Source organism: Leucoraja erinacea, chromosome 21, assembly GCF_028641065.1.
Source record: "Leucoraja erinacea ecotype New England chromosome 21, Leri_hhj_1, whole genome shotgun sequence".
NCBI lineage: Eukaryota > Metazoa > Chordata > Chondrichthyes > Rajiformes > Rajidae > Leucoraja > Leucoraja erinaceus.
The window spans coordinates 21450844-21468047 of NC_073397.1; the positions used below are offsets into that span (position 1 = coordinate 21450844).

The 17204-nt window shown below is 41.2% G+C and overlaps 1 protein-coding gene across 2 annotated transcripts in view; it reads right to left on the reverse strand.

Annotated features, from left to right (window-relative positions):
* LOC129707390 (solute carrier family 12 member 5-like) overlaps positions 1-17204 on the reverse strand; it is a 568649-nt gene that overhangs the window by 61220 nt on the left and 490225 nt on the right. For both annotated transcript variants that reach the window (XM_055652387.1, XM_055652388.1), the window contains exons 6-8: positions 15819-15949; positions 11461-11702; positions 7771-7982 (exon numbers count right to left, since the gene is read on the reverse strand). In XM_055652387.1, coding sequence (XP_055508362.1) covers positions 7771-7982; positions 11461-11702; positions 15819-15949 — 585 coding nt within the window. The remainder of the gene's footprint in view (positions 1-7770; positions 7983-11460; positions 11703-15818; positions 15950-17204) is intronic.

A 17204-nucleotide genomic window follows, 5' to 3' on the forward strand; every position in this document is an offset into this window, starting at 1 on the left:
CTTTTGATCTAAATGATAAATAATATCATTTTATCAGTTAAAGCCACCACTGTTTACATTTTAAATAGCGATTCTGGTTGGGGCGACTGCAGACGACTTAATTTAGATCCCTTCACCAACTTGCATTCATTATTAATAACTTATGCTGCATTTGGTAATTGTATTATTTGCAGATGAACAGGATTGGGTAACAAGGATTGGGTATCGATCCAACCTTGCAACTGTTTGGTTATAAAGTGACTGTGATTGATTTTATGAATTAAGTTTATGTGTATCACTGCCCTCCACTCACTGAATTATTGTGTAAAATTAGCCTGCTGCTTCTATTGGGTTGACATGCTGTCATTCTTGACATAAGTTCTGTTTCCTCCATTATCCAAGTAAGTTGACTTTGTTTAGAAACATAGAAACATAGAAAATAGGTGCAGGAGTAGGCCATTCGGCCCTTCGAGCCTGCACCGCCATTCGATATGATCATGGCTGATCATCCAACTCAGTATCCCATCCCTGCCTTCTCTCCATACCCCCTGATCCCTTTAGCCACAAGGGCCACATCTAACTCCTTCTTATATATAGCCAATGAACTGGCCTCAACTACCTTCTGTGGCAGGGGATTCCACAGATTTACCACTCTCTGTGTAAAAAATGATTTTCTCATCTCGGTCCTAAAAGACTTCCCTCTTATCCTTAAACTGTGACCCCTAGTTCTGGACTTCCCCAACATCAGGAATAATCTTCCTGCATCTAGCCTGTCCAACCCCTTAAGAATTTTGTAAGTTTCTATAAGAAATTTTGTAAGTTTGCTCTGAGTCCAGAAATAAATTTGGGTCTGGCTCAAACTCACTGGCTGCGACAATGTTGTCAAATGCACACACTGTAATTATTACCTATTCAGCTTGTCCCTGTCACTTAATCTACTCTTGACTAGTTTCATCTCGCTTTTTTTGGCAACAATACTGTACCCAAGAACATTGTCAGGAAAGAGTCTGGTCAGGTCACAGCCACTGAACGATAGGGCTGACCCATATGACTGCTTTTAGAATTGTCTTTTTGAGACTGATGATTGAACTCCAGTCCAATTGATCATAAGCCTCCCTGGTGATGGAAGCATTAACCATAATGGCACAGAAAATAGTCTGTGTCAACTAAAAAAGACCTCTTTAAATTAATGCCACACTCAGTCTCAGTCTGTATTCTTGCAGGTTTTCATTCTTCAAATGCTTGTTCAGTACGTTTTATAAATGGTGAGAGGTTCAGCTCCAACACCATTACTGTGCATTCTCTCCCCCCATTACTCCTTGAGTAGAAAGAAGATAATCAACATGCCTCTAATAGTTTTACCAAATTAATTTAAACCTATGTAACTTTGTTATTGACCTGTTTGCCAAGAAAAATAGTTCACATTATTCTTCTTATCTCACCCTCTCAGAACGTTATACGCTTCAATTAATTTCCCACAATAGTCTTTTGCTATCTTTGGAACATCTGACCACGTTTACTGAATGAAAATGTTATCACCTGTTACATCTGAACTAGAGGGTGTGAGAGCTGGAAAATTCCAGTAAGATTGACGAACACCTTCTCCAGTTCTATCACATTCTTCTAGCCGTTAGCTGAACTGAACACAGTGCAGTGATTTTGCAATATTTCTAGCTTATCTTTTGCTATGACATTGTGGTGTAACAGGAGTCCAGTGGCACTGACGAGATGACCCAATGCTCCAAACTAAATGCGGGAGATATTGGCCAACACCAGGTAAAATATATTGAAATAATTAACCATTTGCTTAATCAGGGTCGGGTTGAAGCCAGGCTGCTAGAGCTGGTAGGCAGCAACTCTATCCAGTTTGGAATGATATTCATGAATGAATGATCACTACTGTGGGAAAAGCTGGGAGGCATTTTTTAGGGAGAAAAATAATGCAGACATAGAAACATAGAAACATAGAAATTAGGTGCAGGTGTAGGCCATTCGGCCCTTCGAGCCTGCACCGCCATTCAATATGATCATGGCTGATCATCCAACTCAGTATCCCGTACCTGCCTTCTCTCCATACCCCCTGATCCTCTTAGCCACAAGAGCCACATCTAACTCCCTCTTAAATATAGCCAATGAACTGGCCTCAACTACCCAAAATTCATGCTCTTAAAATAGTGCAGTGGATAGTTAATTCTCTCTGACTCTTCCGGACTTATTTGTACATTTGGATGTACAGACATGACATCATTTTATCAGGTGATCATTTGAGCTGTAGACATTCGTCACTGGTCGTTGTTGGTTTTCGGTTGTCGTCCTCTGAGGTTGAAGGGGGTTGTGCTCATTCGCGGACCAATTTGCCAGAGACCATCATCGAGTAAAAGGTACACGGTCGAAGCCAGTCTTCAACATAGTCGAAGGAGGTCGAAGGAGACCTTCTTCATAGTTGAGGGAGGTCTTCAACATAGTCATAGGAGGTCGTACACATAGTCGAGGAAGGTCATAGGAGGTCGTAGGTCACTGCGGCCTTGATTTTTCTTTTAGTTGCTTAAGGTCGCCAGAGGTCGCGGTGGAGGTCTCCCAAGTGGGACAGGCCCATAAGTTTTAGCTTTTGAGATGCATCGCAGAAACAGGCCCTTCGGCCCACCGAGTCAGCGATCCTCCCATATTAACAATATCCTCCACACACTAGGGACAATTACACATTATATCAGTGAAATAATCTACAAACCTACAAGCATTTTGAGTGTGGGGAGGAAACCGAAGATCTTGGAAAAACCCACGCGGTCACGGGGAGAACGTACAAACTCCATACAGATAGCACCCGTAGTCTGGATCGAACCAGGGTCTCCGCCACTGTAAGACAGCAACTCTACCCCTGCGCCACCATGCAGCCCAAATGTACTTACAGTAGGTTTGTTTTGAATTGTCCAGAAGTCATAGTTAATACAACATGGAAGAAAACCTTTGTCAATCATATAGGACTCATTGCAAGGATCTGGAAATATTGGAGATCCATATCTTGTTTACCCTGATATATGGATACCTGCTGTGACCACTAGAATTCAGGCAACACTGGAAGAAGCTGCACTGTTTCTTAAGCATTTATTGAGGTCAATTTATGAATTTATAACCAGCAGCAGAATAGTGGAGCCTGAGAGAAAATTACCCTTGAAAGCTTCAAGTGTGTTGGTTTAAATTGACTTAAAATTTAATACGCTTTCGTCACCAGTGATAGTTAAATATAGCTTGTTTCAACCAGGCAGGCATGAACAACTGAATTCTGACATAATTAATTTATTTTGGGTGTGTTTGAAAACACATTGAATTTTGCCCATTTCTCGTATGTTGTAATTCACCTTCCTTGAAGCATGTGCATAACAGCAGACTATCGGGTGAATAACTTGTTTGACTATCGAGAATAACTGCAGCAAAGGCAGGGAACCTGCAGTGGATGTCTTCTAGGTCAACTGAAGGATTATCTTTTCGTTCCCATGCCATCTGGCAGCGCAGCTGATCTATTGCTTTTGAGTGTTACATTTATTATACCTTCCACCATTTCAGAATATCCTAGAATATATTAGCCTCTGTGAAATACACTTTTGAAATGGAATCACTATGACAATGTAAAAAATACAGGAGCTAATTTGTAAACTGGAATGGGAAAAGCGTCTTGATTATCCCTTTTGAAATCTTACTATTATGATATAACCATTGACCAGTGGCAAAATTCATGCTCTTAAAATAGTGCAGTGGATAGTTAATTCTCTCTGACTCTTCCGGACTTATTTGTACATTTGCATTTTGTGCCCATCACCACCGGGTGGCGCCGTACACGGCAGCATCGCCGATAGCCTGTATCGTCCCTTTCTTCTTTCATTGTTTTTAGTCTGGTTTTACTTGTATGTTTTAGTGTATCTTTAGTTTTTGTTTTATGTGGGGGTGGGGTGTTGGGGGAAACTTTTAAAATTTCTTTCCTCAACGGAGATGCGACCTTTTCTATATCGTATCTCCGTCCGCACTGCGGCATTCCATCTTGGAGCTGGCGGTCTTTTTGTTTGCGATCAACTGTAGGAGCCCTAACAACAGAAGCTTTGACTGCCCGATCGTGGGAGCATCGATCGCCCTGATGCGGGGGCTTCGATCGCTCCGACTGCCGGAGGTTCAATCGCTCCGACTGTGGAGGTTTCAATTGCCCCAACCGCGGGAGAAAAGGAGGAAAGAAGGTACGTTATTTGCCTTCCATCACAGTGGGGAATGTGAAGTCGCTGAAAAACAAGATGGACGTGCTGCCTGCACTGGGGAGGACTCGGAGAGAGTGTCGTGAGTGCAGTGATCTCGGTGCTTTGTGGGGACATGGCTCTATGTGGTCATCCCGGAGTCTAGTGCAAGTGTGGACGGCTTTCTGACTGTTCAGGCAGACAGGGACTGCAGAGAGAGTGACAGCGGTCGGTACAACTCTGGTCACATCACGGTGAAGGAGCGTATGTGTGGCCTGGCCATTGAACTGATGGCTGTGGGTCTCCGCTTATGCTGTGTGCCCTGGGGATTCTCACACGCCGCTGTGGTGGCTGTTTAAGTCTATGTTTAATCTTTATTTAATCATGTATCTTGTTGCTTTTTGTTGTATGACTGATGGTAAATCAAATTGCACTGTACCTCAAGGTAGACGAGACAATAAAGGACCATTGAACCATTTCATATTATTTTGCATTTTATGGATAGAATTACTCTGATCTTTCAAAAAGCAAGAATATTTAAATACTATGCAACATTTTTTACTTTTTCGATTAGCCTTGATTTAATTTACTAAATAACTTGAATCTAGCAATTATGTCAATAAAATAAAATTCAAAAGGAAGATCCCACAATCAGAATCATGTCAAATACAGATTGAAGTCACGATTATCATAACTAGCTTCCCAAGTTATTAATTGTGACTGTAAAGTTGCAAAGTGTGTTTATAATGCAGAGAGCTACGAGGAATGTGGTTTCATACACTGATGTCAAATCGGACACGAGCAACCAGCTGAGAAAATACATTTCTATCTATCAACTGGGATGGTATTTAAAATCTGCTCATGGATGTAGGAACATGCTCAGGGAAAAGAACAAGCACTTTGAAAATTAAGCCTGGACACCCCTGGAGTGTTGAGACGTTTACATGCCATTACATGTATACTTCAGGAAGAGACAGGTAAAACTGTGATAATATAACCATGGACCAGAGCTGAATTCTATTTTGCTGTTTTGACAAGTTAAACATTCAAGACACAGACACTCTTTTGGAAAACTAAAGATTCAGCTTCAATCCTGACCTCTTGAATGTCTATGGGGAGTTTGTACATTCTCCCTGTGACAATGTCCCATTTTCCCCCAGATGGTCCAGTTTCCTTCCATACTCCAAAGAAATTAGTGGTGGTTGGTTAATTGGCCACTGTAAAGCAACCTCGGGTCTAGGTGAGTAGCAGAGTCTGAAAGGGAGTGTAACTAATCAGAAGCTAATCGGAATGAGGGGAGAATAAAAAATGAGATTATTCTGGGGAATAGTGTAAATGCGTGTTTGATATTGAGCATGGACTTGGTAGCCTGAATGGTCTATTTATGTGTTGTATCTCTCTGTGACTCTCTGATTCTCTAATGATGAAAACACTCAGTAACATGATGCTATTTGCCCAATTTGTATCAATGCATTATTTTTGCATCTGATCTTTGGCCAAGCATTGACAGATTTAAGAGGTGTCAATTGTGATCTTTATACTTTTATTAGGGTGAATGCTCAATTTGACCAAGGTAGGAAGTCATTGTATATCTTAGAACAATCGGTTGAGAGGAATAGTGGCACATCTGCATGTGTTGACACTCTGCATCTCAGAGACTGACCTCCACTTCCTGTTTGAAGGCGAGGACAGCAGAAAAAACATCCTTTATGTTTGGAGACTCAGGAAGTTATGAGATAAAGTTCCAATCGGTTGGCCAGGAATGATGAACTGACCTAGTCCCACTACAGGAATAAACGTAATGCCCTCCTGTATGTGTGAGATTAATGCAAACAGCAACAAATGTAATCTACCAACAAATTCACTCATACACTTACATGTATTGTCACTCACTTACACATCTCACACTTTCCGATATTAAACCATACCATCTCTAATTGCACACACATGTGCATGCACACATACACACATGCATGCACACACACACATGCACAAACATGCACACAATCTCACCCCTTGAGTGGACTTTCATTTTCATTATGTGTAAAGTCAAGGTGGGTGTGGCAGTATCAGATGCCATTTATTTTTCTGACTGATTTCAAAGAGAGTACAATGGTTGACATTTCGATCCATACACAGAACTATTTAGATATTCTAATCGTGACTGAGTTGGGATTTCAACAGCTTCATTATAATAAGAAAAATAACATAATTCATTTTGAATTGCTTTTCCCACAAGAAAACTCTGTGAGCAACCCAAGTGTGTTTATCATAGACACGGCAATTGGCTAAAAAATGTTTTCACTAGGCTTTAATTTTCTCCTTGTAATTTTGTTTTTTACGTCAGCAATTGGCCCCAGGAGATAAAGCACTTTCAGGTAACACCATTTCATTTCACAGTCAACTTACAAAAAAATCACCAACGGATTCACTTTTCTCAATACATTGCATCAGGTAGAAGGGGAATATTGACCATTCAGTTATAGTTGGCTGCCAGGATTAAAACAAATGTATTGAATGAATGTTTGGGTTGGGTAGGGTAGGGTTTGGTTTTACAATTGCCAGTGTCAGAAAGGATGTCATTTTATTTAGGGCTGTTTTGAAAGTGAAATCAACGGTTGACCATTGGAATAGATTGGAACTGTGCTTGAGTTGGAGGAGCACGTGGCCATCTTTCTATTCCCATCAGGGCTGTTTTTGCACCTTCTAGTTAGCTGAGGATGAAGGTCTGACATGACCAGTAAGCTTCATGGCACATGGATCAGATTCTGGGCTGAGCTACTTTAGCTGTTTGTAGCAACAGCAGCTGGGGGTTTATTACAATGGACCTCAGCACCTTTTGGTGTTAGAGGGGGCATCCAATTGGCAGAGTTTTTGATCATGCTGCCCATTGAAGCTTGTGAACATTGCCTCAGCCTGTCTGTGAAGAACCTAAGGTTGAATAGCCTGTTGGCTCTGCACATGATGGAGTGTGCATGATGAGTATCTCTGGATCTGCATTGCCAGGTCATCAACTCGGTGAAAGATGCTCTTTGGTCTGCCCGAGCGTTGTTCAACACCCAGCAGGGCGAGATGTCCGTTGGGGAATGTTGCCGACTGGCCCGCTGCAGACTGCAGGAGGACGTGCTGAGGGACTCACTGAAGCTCGGTGCAGCCAACGCCACGGCTCGGTGGGGGAGGGCCACAGTCTAGGGCCCTTCCGCTGCTGGACATGGGGGGGCACGGTATGGTGGAGACGACCCCCAAAATAAGGGTAGGTATCCCACGCCAGGGGGCACATGAGTGGCATGGGTGGGGGACAGTTTTGTGGAATTTGAAAAATGTATAAACTGTATTGAACAATTTGTATAGCCTCCGAAAATGTCGGATGAATTTTTTTGCACGGTTCACGCATTTATTACTTGAATAAAGTCCATTTTGAAATTAAAAATAAATTTAAAAAAAGATGTGGAAGGAAGCCAACAGGGCAACGTGAAGTGAAAGGAATTTGAAAACCATTGATTTACGCTGGCCACCTGCACAAACGACCCTTACGCTAATTAATCTTTCTACTGCTCCTTGAACTGCCAATTACCTGCTATAAGTCCACTGGCGACTCCTGGGATCCCTTGTACTTCAGTGACGTTGTTGTTCATAAAGTATTCATCACATGTTGCATTGAGCAAATCAGACGTGCAGAAGAGTCGCCAAAGTTTGGTGGTCACGGTCTTATTGGCCACAGTGATCACTTTGGCACAAATATCAAAATCACTCTGTGACAATGTTCTGTTCCCTAGAATACAGACACTGAAAATAGAGATAGCATCTTGTTAACAGTTCTCCATAAAGTGTGAGTGAGCCTCAGTTACACTTATAAAAGTTCCCAAGGTAAACCTTATAAATTTTTTGTCATTTTGAGTAGATCATAAAAGTTACTGTAAAGATGACATCATGTAACAGCAAATAATGCACAATGTGTTACTCCACGGCTAATTGTTCTTAGTGGCCCTGTACCTCAAAGGTTTAATTTATCTGATTTAGCATTTGTAATCTGGCAGCTGATGTCGACAGGAATTTGCCGAGGTACTTTGTGTCGTTTGTTGTAAACCAGGATCCGCAGTTCCTACAGTTTGCAGAGGTATTTGGTAGTTTTTAGTTTGGGTTTCATTTGATAAAAGTGCTACTCTTTTTATGTCATGTGTTCCAGAGTTTGGGTAGCCACAAATCTTCTTTACAGATAGGTACTGTGTAAAAGCTCTGACTGACATGCCTGTATTATCAATTTGCTGCATTGTATAACAACAGCTCCATTGGTTTAGTCACTGCTGGTCGCCTCTATACTTTATTTTATCTTTGATTTTGCCTCCACTTTCAGAACACATTTTTGGTTAACCTACTCAGCATGTGAACTTTTTGAAATTTTAAATGACTAAGTTCCATGATATGGATCTGTATGGTGGTCTGTTTAGTTGCATCATTTCTATCTGAACCTGTTTGCCCTTACCCACAACAAGGAGAGAGACCCTTAAGAAAAGGGAGTGGAAAGGGAGCCAGGTTGTTTGGTGCTTTGGGGCTGCTGTGCTATTCAACACCATGGCTGCACTCTGCCTGTCAATTTTGATTTCTTTGGTAACCAAACAGCAGTCTCTGATACTCATCAACTGAGTGGATATTGTCTACTAGGGTAGAGAATTTCAAGCATACAGAACACATCAAGAAAATAACTTTTTCTTCATTCTAGTCCAAAGACAGTGTTCTCTGGTTCTGGAAACATCTCACCTGTCAAGCCCCTTAATAATTTTCAATAGGTAATTGCATATTATTCTACGTTCTCTGGGCTATATGCTTGGACTCTCAGTCTCTCCCGACAGGACAATACAATCATCTCAGAAATCCTTCTGGTGAAGCTTTGTTGCTCCGATAAAGAGGAGAATCTATGCTAGTACCTGTACTTCAAATATGGTCTATTCTGAGCCCTAATGCTGCAACTTTTGTTAGTTCTTTTACTTCAATCCTTCATAAAAAAAAGCTAGAATACTTCTCACTTTCCCAATTGTTATTTGTACCAGCAAGTTTGTGATTTGTTTACAAAGTCATCCAGGTTTCTTTCTATTAACGTTTTTTCCATAGTTACAATTAAAAAAAAATCTTACTTTCTACTTTATTTTTATGATAAAGTAGATATCCTAACACTTATTTGAATAAAATGCTATCATACACTTTCTAACAATTAACCTGTCTATGAATCTTTCCAATCTTTACTGTAATCAAGTTAACATTTTCTCATTGACTCTCTGTCTGAAAAAAAGGTCCTTAGACAGAGAGTCAATGACGAAGATCCTTCTTTAGACTGAGAGTCAGGGAAGGGAATGGTAATGGTTTCCTCCCCTGACTCTCAGTCTGAAGAAGGATCTCGACCTGAAATGTCACCTATTCCTTTTTACCAGAGATGCTGCCTGACCCACTGAGTTACTCCAGCATTTTATGTCTATTAACATTTTAAAATATCACCAAACTTTGGATTATTGGCAGACTTAAATTTGCTCATCCAAGACTTTGATATATATTACAGTTGCTGAACTCCAGACTTTGATCCGAGGCACCTCAGCAATCAATCAAAAAGTATCCATTTGTTCCTGCACTTTGTTTTCTGCTTGTTGATCAGTTCTCAATTCATGCTAACATATTACTTCCAATACTACTGTTGAAGTTCAGAACAAAATATCTGAAGTAGAATGCCGATGATATAGTTGTCTTTACCTAGCATTCATTGCAAATAGAATTAAATATAATAAAATGCAATTTCGATGCAAAGTGCAAGCTAGTAAGATTACCACAGTGGTGTTATTCTACTTCAAAAATATTTTATGGGACCTTCTTGAATTTAAGTTGCAAAAGCTGTATTATAAATGCACTGGTTTTCCTCACTGTGAATAATCCACTTCAATGGTTCCTAACATGCAGTTCATGGCAATCTTGGGGTGGGTGGCAAATGTTGCTGGCAATCTGTGATGCTGACGAATAATACTTTAAGGATAAAAAAAAAAAAACGTTGTACACTAGGTGTCCCTGATGTAGAATGACTGGTCATTGATATGAATTCCCTAGACAGTCTCAGCTGCTCAAACAAACAGGTCTGTGGATGTTTATGGAGGGAGGCAGGTGTATGTGTCTTATTGAGTATGAGTAACTGGGATATTCATGGACAAACACGGCGAACAACTGCTCTAGTTTCAGACATTTCTCTAATTTTCAACATTATCTATTAGAAAGCAAACAATCTCCCAATGCACTAGTCATGGGAATTGAGCAGAAAAAATATCATAATTTACATATTGATAATTAATGGCTGATTAAGGCAAATTATTCAATGCAGCAAAGAATGAAATGGTCACCAGCTAGGATGGATCAACTAAGAAAAATTAAAAGAATGATTTATTTCCAAAAGGGAATAGCGAATTAATTTAGTAGAAAAGTGCATCGGACATTGCAGATTAAAGAGGTTCATTTAAAAAAATGATACATTTTTAGAGAGAAAGAATTAAGGGATTTGATTAAAAGGCTGCTAGGTTGGATTGGCCTGCCAGATAAAAGTAGATTACCTAATGCTTTATCTGATAGCTATTATATTGAAAAGATAGATTCGGAGCCAGATGCATTTTAAGATGGTATTTTGTTGGATGAGACTACTGAATTCTATCAGAAAAACATGCAGCAGGGCATTTCATGCAACATCCATGGTGAACTTTACAGGCTCATGAGGTGTACTTCGATGCCATGCAAGGCATTGAACTTTTTGGCTTACATATTATTTTGGTGAATTTTGTTGTCCAGAATCTGGATCTGATCTTACTATTCTCTTGTTACAGGACTCATAATGTCCCTTCATTTGGAACAATGAGATAGTTGATGGCTGAGGTAGAACTATTCCTACCTGGACCTTCTAGATAAGCTGGAAAATTTGAATTAATTCCAATAGGTCAATTATTAGCTACAGCAGCTTGTAAGGCAAATATACTATGTGGAGCCTTTCATTTCGCTGTATTTTTTAAATGGTTATTTTCCTTTTATTTCGGATCCCAGCACTTTTCTTTTAATCTGTCCAGGTTATCTGGCTATTAACTGTGCAGAAAATAGAGATGAAAGAATAAACTTATGCATTGAATTCAAATAATGTCCAATAACTTCCAGCTTTCATATTATCCCATGGTACATCACCAGCAGCATGACTGGTAATTTAAATATTAATAAATATTGCATCGTTACTCTGGGGTATTGTACTTACGGGAAGTTTGGTGGGTCAAATGCAGATTTGATTACTCCAGCATAAATAGAAAGAATGGATAAGATGACACATGCCAGGAATACCAGAGCAAACTTGTTGACGTATTTGACTCCTACAAAGACTACTAGAGCCATGCAGGTGAGGACACACGTTCCATACACACGCATGTTATTCAACATGGCTGCTGCTTCCTCACTGGCTTCCTCGCCTTTGAAAATTGCCATACCAGGGAATATGTAGGTCTGCAAAAAGTACAGGGAGTTACAGAATTATCACATAAATATGTTGCCACCTTTCCCTTTGGACTCTTTGAACATAGTTATCAGTGCTTTTTAAGAGAAGGTGATAGCACTCAGAAATTGCTGACCCCTCACTTATTAACTGTACATAATAGAACAAGCAGGCTGGATCAGAACACAGAGTTAATGTAAGATGGAAATTCCATTGCAGGTGTAGGTATATGTGCAGGAGACTATACCAACATATTGTAAGGCCCCATTTATGGATAAGGTCCAAGTATTGCAAATGGTAGAATAACCCATCCACACTTGTGCTCACAAAGCCGTTTACTTCATGGAAGCTTGCCCTTGTGGAGAGTGAATATTGGAAAGGGAAGAAGTTTGTTGGACAGACTAAACAGGAGTATGGTTTGAGGAGTGGATCCTGAGCATTAGTGAGAGGGCAAGGTGAGTTTGCAGGATATCGTTAAGAATGGGGAGTACTATTGGTATGCTGGACAATAGTTTGGGGGAGGGGGTAAAGGGAAGATCACTAATAATGAAAAGTAGGATCCTGTCTGGGAATAGACATCTCAGGTTGCCAGGCAGAGTTGCAGGAATGGCTGTGCTCTTTGCAAGGAATCCTCAGGTCTCCAGTTAAGATTTACTTTGGTGTTCAAAGTCCGCGGACCTCATAAATACAGCAGGATTTTTCAGAACTAAAATCAATTAACCATTTTATACCATATTGTACATACCCACTCACTGATCACTATGCATATGCAGTGGTTAAGTTCTGAAACAAAATCTGTTGCAGAGCACAACGTAACATTGTTGAGCCAAAGGATGAAACGACTAGGCCAGCATATTATTATCAAGGTTCAATAGAATGTTCTTATTATATATTTACAATATTAATCTCGTTTGTTTTAAAAAAAATCTCAAAAAGAAGCAAAGTTTGCTTAAAAATGCCCTGCATATCAATTCCATTCTCTGCCCGAGCTTTATTAACTTTTAACACGCACGTGAACTAAACTGTGCCAATGGTAGACTCCGAAGTGTCTGTTAGCCCAGTGTTCATCTTGTTTTGCAGCAGAAAATTTCAAACTTCTCTTGTTCTTTAGCATATCTATATAATTAAAAGTCTCATCTTGACCACTTCCTGATGCCTGAACGTGAGTCAGTCACTCTGCAAGATCATGAGGGAGAGGCCATGACTGTCATTTTAAGCTGTGAATCAACTGAACGGTGAGTGTGCAATGTACTTGAAATAAATGATTTGTTAGCCCTTAACGACAATGCCATGAGTTGTTTGGCCTGATGCCCTGCCTATGCTTGAAAGTGCAATGCTTAATTTGAAATGAAATGAAATGACAATGCCATGAGTTGTTTGGCCTGCTACCCTGCCTGTGCTTGAAAGTACAATGCTTAATTGGAAATGAAATGACAATGCCATGAGTTGTTTGGCCTGCTGCCCTGCCTGTGCTTGAAACTGCAATGCTTTATTAGGTCAGACTGTGTTTGGAAGCAATAAATGCTTTATTAGGTCCGACTGTGTTTGGAAGGAATAAATGTTTTATTAGGTCCGACTGTGTTTAGTCCAAAAGTCCCGCTCATTTTGTGACTTCCGCTTAGTGGACAGGTTGCGTTGATTGCGTAATTTCTGGTGAATGCAGAGGTCATGCGAATTGCGGAAGTGCCGCTGACTGCGGAAGTCCCAAAGTGGAGAGGCCGCGCTCAGCCGTGTGAGTAGATTCAAGAAATTTTACTGTCATATATATTGTGTGTGAGTCAGTGTGTGTGAGTGTGAGTGTGAGTATGTGTATGTGAGTGTGTATGTGAGTGTGATTGTGTGTGTGTGTGTGTGTGTGAGAGTGTGTGAGTGTGTGTGTGTTTGTGTGTGTGTATGTGTGTGTGTGTGTGTGTGTGTGAGTGTTTGTGTGTGTGATGGTGTGTATGTGCGTGTGAGTGTGAGTGTATGTGTGTGTGTGTGTGAGTGTATGTGTGTGTGTGTGTGTGAGTGTTTGGCCGTGTTTGGAGCTTAGATGCTTGCGCAGAAGTTTAGTTTTTAGATTAGTTTGGGGAGACGATGGGAAGGTTAACCTTTGTACCATGCGGGCCATGCGGGGTCCATGGGAGATCTAAAGGAGATCATGCCAGATCTTGCCAGTGTTACGGAGACAAGAGAAGTTTTCTAATGTCTAAAGTAATAAGCTTGAGTTTGAAGAAGATTGTAGTAATTAGTCGGAAGAAATTTGGATGTATCTCACTGTTTTCTATCAATAATAAAGCATTTATTCATCAAAAGACTGTGTTTTGAATCCTTATCTGTGAAGAAGCTCTGAAGGTCTCTGTGAGTGAGCTTGCATGCGTTTAGAAGCCACCCCCTTCAATCATTCTCATCCAAATAACGGCTAAGGTGCTAATTACCTGAAAGATATGAAAATCTGCCGCTACACTCTGCACCTAATGATTTTTATTCTTAATCCAATTTTCACTGCAGTACTACAGGCATCTAAAACAGGAAACCCACTTGAACAGATACCCATCCATTTACAGAATACTGTTCCTGTTAATCCTGGCCAAATTGGAGAGGCTAGGACTTTAAAATGGGGTAAAAGCTTCAGGGCTGCTGGGAGATTTGGTCAATTTGGAATTGCTCTCTGCAGAACTGGGACAAGCTTCGGAGTGATGCCAGTGTGTCGAGAGCCTAGATACAAGTTGCAAGAAAAGAATAAGAACATCTGCAGACCCTATCAATTAGGTGCAAAATGCATAGAATGGATTGGATGGCTGTAAATCAGACATACACCTTGTAAATAATTGTAAATAATGTTGCAGAGTTCTACATTGCCGAGTGTTGATTAGATGAGGTATTGTGCCTTGTTTGGGTTTCTTGCAGATCAGGGTAAATGTTTCTAAGTTGGCTTCTTTCAGAAGTCCTGTTTGAATACAATGTATTATGCTGCTGTATTATTGGGTTAGAGAAATGTCTGTTACATATGGGGCTAATCGATATCTGTAATTGGATTATTAAGAGACCACCCCATGTGGTTCGGCCCCTCGAGGTCCCGGGACCTATAAAAGTCCACTGCCACGAGGTCCAGGGGCCATCTTCTGGGAGAGCGCTTGGGACTGCACGACCTCCTGGAGTGTCTCTGTTTGAGTGAGGCCTATAGGGCTTAATCAGGCAGATTCGAGGATAGAACCCGCAGTGGGATAGGTATAGTAGTTGAACTGTCATTGTGCTTTGTTAAAATAAAGATTAGTTGTTCAAGTGCTTAATTCAGTGGGTTTTTTACTTAAACTAGTCTGGGGGGAAGCTCAGAACAAGCAATTTACATTCCTTGCCCCAGTCAGGACTCCGTTACCCAGGCAATCCTTTTGCCATTCGTTCTCTCTCCCTACATTCTTCAAGTGAGGAACTTCTCAAGCCTTGCCCCAAACAGATTCCTAAGTACTAAAAGTCATTTCTTCATTCTCAGCAGTGCCTCCTCCACTTGATTTATTTACTCCCAGTACTGGACAGCAACCACCTCCTGTTACTCCCAACCCTGGCCAGCCACTACTTCTGTTACTCCCAGTACTGGACAGCAACCACTTCCTGTTACTCCCAACACTGGCCACCTACCACTTATTGTTACTTCCAATGCTGGACAGCTACCACTTCCTGCTGGAAGCCTGCTCTGGCTGGATATACCCCTGGAGGTGTCACCACATGAATTCTGACTACCACCCATCTGTTCATTGATCCATTTATCCATCTGCACCATTTCTCCTATCTTACAGACCAGGGCCCAGGAGGTCCGTGCTTCACTCCTGTCAACTCCAAACAAGTCTCGGTAGATTGTGACCCAAGATAGTTGATCAGTTCATGGGTTTATAATACCAAGGTTGCAGCAGTCGCAGATTGTGTGTGCACTTTTACCTCTTGACTTCAGAGAGTCTCCTGACTTCAGTGATTCAGTCAGTAAGCACAGTGGCCTGTGCGAATCACAATCTCTGCTCATATTTACTCTTTAGTTAGTAGTGAGCACTCTCACTCTGAACATGTACAGTGCCGTGGGCATGCTGAAGTCATGAAAGGTGTATCAGGAATGCATTTCTATACTTTGCCCAACCCGTGTTGCTTGTACTCACCAGCAGGATTTCAATGGTACCCAGGATGTACATGGCACCAGCAAATGTTGTTCCCAGGTAGAAACAAAGACCTACCGCACCACCGAATTCAGGACCCAATGAGCGTGAGATCATGTAGTAGGCGCCACCAGCTGCAGGAAACACAAGGGAAACAGGAGAGGATTGTTAATGCTTTAATTATTTGGCCTATGCATCTTTCTCCCTTTGATTTGGCATGAGATCAATTCAAAAGATTATGAAGGTAATGATGTTTGAAGAGTGCAGCATTTTCTGGGAATTAAATGATGCAAATTAAAGTTTTAACTCATTATTTGTTACATAATAGCTTGTATTTATAGTGTCTTTGTAATCCGGAGGTTATGCAACAAAATCCGACACCAAACAATGTAGTGAGATATTACATCTGGTGACCAGAAGGTGTATTAAGGAGGTAGGTTTTCATGGATGTATTATAGGATGGGAGAGAAATAAAGATGTTGTGATTTTGGGAGGGAGCATTGGTGCTTAGAGATCTGACAGTTATAGGTACAGTTGCCAGTGGTGGAGGTCAGAGATGGAGGAGTCCCCCCATCCACTCCATCTACACTTCACATTGCCTCGAGGAATTAGCCAAAACAAGCTAGGACTACCCGCGCCCCAGTCATTCTCTCTACTCCCCTCTCCTGTTGGGCAGGAGATACAAAAACTTAAAAGCACCTACTACCAGAATCAAGTACAGCTCCCCCCCCGCCCCAACTCTTATCGGACTCTTAAATAGACCTCACATAATCTAAGGATATATTCCCGATCTTCCAATCTGTCTCGTTGTGGCCTGTGCATGTATTTTTTCATCTGCACTTTCTCTACATCTGCAAAATAATAATTTGCACTGTTTATTTTCTCTTCCGCATTGCATGTTGAACTCGTGTATGGTATGATGTGCTTTGACGGCATGCAAAACAAAGTTTTACACGGCACCTGAGTACACGTGAAAATGAAAAAAAACTGTACCAATAGCAATACCAGATGTCAAAGCTAGTTGGGTGAGGTTGGCCAGACCCACAAACCTGAACACCCTTTCACTCTCACCCATCTTATCACAGGCAATGTTCATGTAATTGCCTGCCCTGGGATCAAGTCATCAGTCATCTGCCTTAAGGGCCTGTCCCACTTGGCCGTCATTTACACGACAGGTCGGTAGTGCGCGTAAACAGTCGCGCGCATCATCATGCGTCCACACAGCCGTCTGGAGCGCGTGACATCATTTGAAGATAGACACAAAATGCAGGAGCAATTCAGCGGGCCCAGCAGCATCTCTGGAGAGAAGGAATGGGCGATGTTTTGGTTCTTCAGTCTGAAGAAGGGCCTCAACCCGAAATGTCACCCATTGCTTCTCTCCAGAGATGC